Source organism: Pezoporus occidentalis, unplaced genomic scaffold (assembly GCF_034315485.1).
Source record: "Pezoporus occidentalis ecotype Australia unplaced genomic scaffold, CSIRO_AGI_Poc_V1 ctg35, whole genome shotgun sequence".
Taxonomy (NCBI): Eukaryota; Metazoa; Chordata; class Aves; order Psittaciformes; family Psittacidae; genus Pezoporus; species Pezoporus occidentalis.
In genome coordinates this window covers 7,570,725-7,577,500 of record NW_026915483.1, presented here as the reverse complement: position 1 = coordinate 7,577,500, position 6,776 = coordinate 7,570,725, and the positions used below count along the sequence as shown (strand labels likewise).

Genomic DNA, 6,776 nt, shown 5'->3' with positions numbered 1-6,776 from the left:
ATGATAAGTTACTGAAAAGCTACTGAAGAGAGAAGTAGTTCGTAATACTGACTAAGCTAAGTCATCCTTTTAAACTAAAATTGAGTCTGGACACTAAAAAACTGTACAGAAAACAGACTTGTTTTACATGGTTAATACTGTCTGCACACTGCTGGAGTATTTCAATCTGCTAGCTTGCTTTAACTACAAAAAGAGTTAGAGCTCATTCCTTATTTCTAGCCACTGTCACTCTCCTAGACACAAAAGGTCCCCAGTGAGTTTATGTAGAGGATGGAAACACCTTTCTTTGAGGGGGTTGGGTTTGTTTAGATGTAACAAAGTCAGGATGAGAAAAATTCTGCTGTCACCTCTGACAGCCCACAGCCAAGTAGTAAATATTTATCATTAGAATACAAGAGGTAGAGGATTTGAGATCTGGCAATACTGTTTTGCATCACTACAGAATTAAACCTCGCTTTGCAGAAGTTATGAATTAGTACCAGGAGAACAGCGCTGTCTGAAGATCTTAAACATGACAAACACTCATCAATCAGCGAGTACAGTCTCAAAGTATTTACTGTTATCTCAGTTACACTTTGAATAGGACAAAAACTGTTCTCTTTCTTACTCAATTTTACAACTTCTTTAGGCAACTTAACAGTTCTTCTTTGTCCATGTGATACCCACTCTTCTTCCATTCCTCCCTTAGCTGCTGTAATGCTGCTCCAATTTCTTTTCCAGAAGATATGCCCATTTTTCTTAAGTCATGTCCACTAACAGGAAAAGAAGGAACAGTCCATTGCTGCAACTCCTGTAAAAGATGATCTTCTCCTTGGTATTTCAGAAGCTCACAGATCTTGGAATTTGTATTAGCTTCCCTAGACTAGAAGAAAGAAAAGAAAGAATTCACTATAACACAGTAGAAAACACCTCAAACTGTGCTCCACACTACATTATTCCCATGACATCTTATTAGGCAACATCTGGACAGTGAGGTGGAACTATGTAAATGAGGATGTCGCCTGCCTCCCAAGTTTTAAAACTCAGTCCTAACTTGGGAGGTCCTTGGAGACTTCTTAAAATTCCAGGTAACAGCTGTCACCATTATCTTCAACCTCCAGCTGGAGAGAAACTACTACCATTTCTGTGGGAGAAAGGCCTCACTGCAGACTGCTGTCTCCTGCTTTCAGTCTCCGGTGCTACAACAGAAGCCAACAGCTTCACCTGAAATTAACTGAACCTTGCTGTGGAAGAACATCACAGGCTGCCTGCTGAACAGGATGCCCTAAAAAGACCACTGTCCTGGGTTCAGCAGTAGCACTCATGTTTCTCCTTCATGGTAGCTGGTGTGGCGTGGTATAATGGTGAGCATAGCTGCCTTCCAAGCAGTTGACCCAGGCTCAATTCCCGGCCAACGCACCCCAAAAAGAACTGTCGTGGTTTAAACCCAGTCAGGCAACTTGTTCACTCACTCCCAGTGTGTGGTGCTGGGCTGACAGCAGCCCCCCCCCCGGGGCTCTCCCCTTCCCCGCTCCCGGAGGAACGGGGAGGAGGATTGAAAGAGTGCAACTCCCACGGGTTGAGACAAGAACAGTCCAGCAACCAATGTGCAACACAAATCACCACCACTACTACCAACCACAACAATGATAAGGGAAAATAACAAGGGAAGAGAATACGATACCACCGGCCAAGAAACGAGTCCCAGCCAGAAGCCCGTGTCCTTCCGGGTAACTCCCAGTTACCCCCCACCCCAGACATGACGTGCTGTGGTATGGAATACCTCTTTGGCTAGCCTGGGTCAGGCACCCCGTCTCTGCTTCCTCACGGCTTCCCCTCCTCCCTGGCAGAGCATGAGCCTCACAAAGTCCTTGGTCAGGGTAAACATCACTTAGCAACAACTGAAAACATCGGTATCACCAGCACTGTTCCCAGGCTGGAAGTCAAAACACAGCACTGCACCAGCTACCATGAAGCAGAAACATGACTGCTACTGCTGAACCCAGGACAACCACATACCAATTGCACTGACTTCCCATACACAAATGACAAAAAAACCCTGGAGTCTCTCAAGATCCAGATCCTACATCCTGTTTTAAAGCAAAAGGGAGACCAGCTGGGACAGTATAGCAAACTCAGTCCCTAGGTATGTTCACATGGAACTTTTGTTTCAGATGATCGCATATGATACTTGGTAGCCTGAGGCACGGGCAGGCTTTTAAATTCAGTCAAAAAACTGCTACAGAACACAAGGTATTAGGAACTGATAAAAATACAGTGGGATTCTTGTTTGCTTTAAATAATCTCTTTAAAATTAAAGTCTTAATATTCTGGATGAGAAAGAAAAAAGCTTTTGAACCCAAGCAGTAATGGCCGCTGCTTATCCTCTAAGTAAACTCTGGTAAGAGAGAAGGATCTTTTTTATAGCAAAAGTTTCTGCTTTACATTGCAGAGACATGCCAGGACATTTTGAATCGCTCTTGTTAACTCCTGGTCCCTCTCCAGAGGAAAAACAAAGAGGGAAAACAAACCAACCAACCCACCCCACCTTAGTTACCTTGAACTAATAGAATACAGAAAGATATTCTTCCAGTTACTGTGAAGATATTACACTAGGAGCAGTCCAAAGTTTGCCAATACTTTTTGCATCCCACCTTTCTGATGAAAATATCATGCTCTTTAAAACCCTGGCAAAAACTTGCCAAAGACCAGTAAACAAGCCCCACAACGAAATGGTTCTCACCTGACTCCAAGGCCCTTTCTTTCCCCTAGGCACTGTCATCTCTGCTATTCTGTAAAACTGGAAATTTGGCTTACTGTGTACAGCAAAATAAAGCAATATGAAACACACTTACATCCATGATGACATCCTGATACGGTTTAAGTGGTTCTGGACCCATAGCTTTGGTTAACTCTTGCCGGTGCTTCATTAAGAAAAGGCCAAGGGTTTTTTCTTCTTTTGAGATTTTCAGCCTCAGATCAAGGTTTGTGATGTCATCCTTCCCTTTGAACAATGATGTCAGAACAGTCATCGGTTTTGGACACAGGTTTTGTACATTTTTAGTTACTCTGGCAAATTCCTCTAGATCTCCATCAAGTGGCAGTCCTAAAGGGACACACACAGGGAAAAAAGTACAAGAAAGTGTTAATAAGAAATGTGGATGTTAACACACAAAAAAGTAATCTACTTCTTTCTGTGTAAAATGAAGTTTTATCTCACTCTGCCATTCTGCAGTTCTGCTTGTGTATGATATAGGAGTATTAAAGCAATTTTCATTTCACTTTACCTATGTACTGCGCAATATCCAGCTCATACATAAGTTGAATCAAATGATTTACATGGTTTCCAAGAAGAATTTTTTTCAGTTCCACCCAAATCCTTTCTCCTGATATTCCAGCCAAACCTTTGGCATTTTCTTTAATTGCTTGAAGCGTACTAGATTCATGAACATCAGGTTTCTCTGCGATTCTTCCATAAAACCTGCCCAAAGAAAACATCTGTATGTTAGAATGCGCATAATTATTCCATTTAGAATCATAGAATTGTTTAGGTTGGAAAAAGACATTTAAGGTCATTGAGTTCAACCGCTAACCCAGCGCTGTCCAGTCCACCACTAAACCATGTCCCCAAGTGCCACATCTACACATCTTTTAGGTCCCTCCAGGGATGGTGCCTCCACCACTTCCCCGGGCAGCCTGTTCCGATCCTTGGCAACCCTTTCAGTGAAGACATTTTTCCCCAATATCCAATCTGAACCTCCCCTGGTGCAACTTGAGGCCATTTCCTCCTCATCCTATCACTTGTTACTTGCGAGAAGAATCGATTTCTGCTATTCAGAGAACGTCATAGCAGTGTTAAATATTCCAGCTTCAAGTACAAGAGGAAACTTGACAATATGACAATTACATCACTTTTTACATCACTGATCTCTTTTTGCAATTTCTGAACTTCTACAATGCTTGGTTTGTTTCTTTATCTAGGAAAAGAAAAACCCAGTACCTGAAATATCTTAGGATTCGTAAATAATCTTCTTGTATTCTCTCAGTTGCCTTTCCTACAAATCTAATTTTCTTGTTTTTCAAGTCTTCATATCCATTAAAAAAGTCATACAGCATTCCATCCAAACCTACAGAAAAGGAGAAAAAAAATGCAAGAATACTAGTTTACAAACATGGTTGGCACAACTGAACACTCCCATCTGCAAATACAGAAGCTGTGTGATTTGACTTGGTTTGTCAGATCACCTCACATATTTGTACAGGCCTTCCAGCTGAGAGCAATAAACAAAACTAAAACAGACCAAGAGAATTTACTGGCTTAATCTAAAAGGCGGTGTTTCATCTAACTTACTTCCTTTTGAAAGGACTTACCTAAAAACATGGAATTGATAGTCAGATCCCTCCTTTCAGCATCCTTTTCCCAGTCAGTGGTGAATTCCACCTCTGCATGTCGTCCATCAGTGATGACATCTATTCTAAGAGTAGTAATTTCAAAGTTCTGTTCATGGAGCTGAAAATCCCACAGACATTGTTACTTCAACATGACCATGAATACACACCAAGATCTGTATATCTTTTCAGCCTCGTGTTTGTAGACAGTCAGTGCTCAACCTGGATACATGCAAACCAACAGGTACCATATTTTCATACAGAGCAGACAACCAAGAAATACAAACATCCAAAACTAATCCCTGCATTACTGATTTTCTAGGTAGCCTGCAGAAACCTCCTTGCAGAAGATGGAATAAGAAGCAGAGAAATGAGCACGGTTGAGAAAGTGCCACATGAGAAATCAGGAGGAGGAAACACTGAGATCTTCCTCACATGATCTGAGCATGTGTGTGGGGGTCTATATTATCTTTTCTAGTGATAGCACAACAGCATGAATGGCTTATGCAGAGGTAACATGCATTAAAATATGGTAATAAATTGAATTTTGCAAAGAGTAATAAAAAAAGAATTCACTCCATACTTTAAAGCAGGCTCTTATTTAAACTCTTACTGTGATACTTTAACAAAGGAGCATGCCACAAGTTCTCTATTGGATATGCTGCACAAATACAGTTAGAAAAGATTCAAATCAAAACACAAACCAACCCTGGCAGTAATGGTTCCATGTTTTTCTCCTTTGTTATTGATGAGACGAACACCAGCAGATGTGAACATGTCCTTCATCTCTGCGGGCGTAGCTGTAGTGGCAAAATCTACATCTTGTGGTGTCATTCCACTCAGTAAATCCCTCACAGCACCTCCTGCTATCCTCAGCTCATAGTTCTTCTTCTCAAACATTTCTGGGAAGAAAAAGAAAATTAGGAAGCACTCTCCTAAACACACACCATAGCACGCTGCCAGCCATACCCTTACTTTTTCACACATTAAGGTGACAGACGTGGGAATACACACTCAATACGCAGTAAGCATGCATGTACCTCACAGCTTCTTGCAAAATGCACAAATTAGATACTCAGCTGAGCAACCACAGGCATTGTCCCAGTCATTTCATTTCCTATGTATTTTTCTGGGGCACTTCTGATAATTTAAGTATTGACAGCTATATAACTGATACTAGGGCGCTCCGGGCTGCAGAACAGTTTGAGCAGCCAGTAGCCAACAAGACAAAAGTGCTCAGTTTACTTATGGCAGAGCACAGTGGATGGTGAATCCAAACTTCTCCAGTAAACACACACCCCACAACTGTCAGCTCCACCACGTCCTCCGAGGTGCCCGGAAGTTGCAGTGGCCGAATCCAAAGAGCAGCAGACACCTCCCAAGGCACCGCAGGCACCCAGGCTGCCCCCCAGCACCGTGACCGAGCCACAGAAGCCGCAGTCCATTTCCCTCGTAAGCGGATGAGGTGCTGCGCCTCATCAGGGACAGGACGCAAACTGCAACGCTTGCGTTCATCGCCACGGCTCTCCAGGCCGCACTTCGTTCTCCGCACGCCACCACAAGAGGAGACGCTCCAGAGGCCCAGGCCCAGGCTCCCCGCGCTGTGCTCACCTGCCACGCTGCGGAGCCCCGGCGTGAAGAGGGCCTGGAACTGTGGGGACTGCAGCCTCATGATGCCCGCCGCTCGGTGCCGCGGCCGGAGCGGCGGGAGCAGCCGCAGCCGGGCCCTGCAGGGCAGAAGCAACACCTCAGCCCGCATCTGCGGAGAGACGGCCACACGACACGTCAGCCGCCCCGCGCCGAGCGGGCCCGGCCTCCCCCCGCACGGAGAGACCCCCTTCCCCCGCAGGCACCGAGCTCCCCGCCCGGCCCCGCCGCACTCACCCACCCGCGGGGCGCCGGCGGCGCTAGGCCCCAAGAACTTCCTCTGCCGCCCGGCTCCTCCCGGCGTCCTGAGATGACGTGTCGGCGTCTCGCGATAACGTTGGCGCCGCTACGTGACGCAGCTGGGCCCCTCCTCCACGGGGAGGCGGGGTCTGGGCGGTGCTAGGGGCGGAGCAGGGGCCCCGTGTGTGGTGTGTGTGTGGGGTGTGTGGGTGGGTGTGTGTGTGTGTGTGTGTGTGTGTGGGGGTGTGTGTGTGTGTGTGTGTGTGTGTGTGTGTGGTGTGTGTGTGTGTGTGTGTGTGTGTGTGTGTGTGTGTGTGTGTGTGTGTGTGTGTGTGGTGTGTGTGTGTGTGTGTGTGTGTGTGTGTGTGTGTGTGTGTGTGTGTGTGTGTGTGTGTGTGTGTGTGTGTGTGTGTGTGTGTGTGTGTGTGTGTGTGTGTGTGTGTGTGTGTGTGTGTGTGTGTGTGTGTGTGTGTGTGTGTGTGTGTGTGTGTGTGTGTGTGTGGTGTGTGTGTGTGTGTGTG

The 6,776-nt window shown here is 45.6% G+C and overlaps 1 protein-coding gene across 1 annotated transcript; it reads right to left on the bottom strand.

The window, feature by feature from the left end:
* Window positions 1–537: 537 nt before the first annotated feature.
* TRNT1 (tRNA nucleotidyl transferase 1) lies at window positions 538–6,181 on the bottom strand. Its single transcript, XM_062630377.1, has 7 exons — window positions 5,980–6,181; window positions 5,077–5,270; window positions 4,351–4,489; window positions 3,980–4,106; window positions 3,267–3,460; window positions 2,835–3,085; window positions 538–862 (listed from the first exon to the last, which is right to left on the bottom strand). Exons 1-7 carry the CDS (start codon window positions 6,125–6,127, stop codon window positions 614–616), a joined length of 1,302 nt encoding a protein of 433 aa, XP_062486361.1. The 5' UTR covers window positions 6,128–6,181; the 3' UTR covers window positions 538–613.
* Between the last annotated feature and the right edge of the window lie 595 nt (window positions 6,182–6,776).

Bases quoted from the DNA above. Each gene is read 5' to 3' on its own strand.
- TRNT1 (XM_062630377.1), bottom strand. From the start codon at position 6,127: ATGCGGGCTGAGGTGTTGCTTCTGCCCTGCAGGGCCCGGCTGCGGCTG. The intron at 4,107-4,350 runs GTAAGTCCTTTC...CCTTTTCTGTAG, and splicing joins TATCAATTCCATGTTTTTAG to GTTTGGATGGAATGCTGTAT. The intron at 3,086-3,266 runs GTAAAGTGAAAT...GTGTCCCTTTAG, and splicing joins GGATATTGCGCAGTACATAG to GACTGCCACTTGATGGAGAT.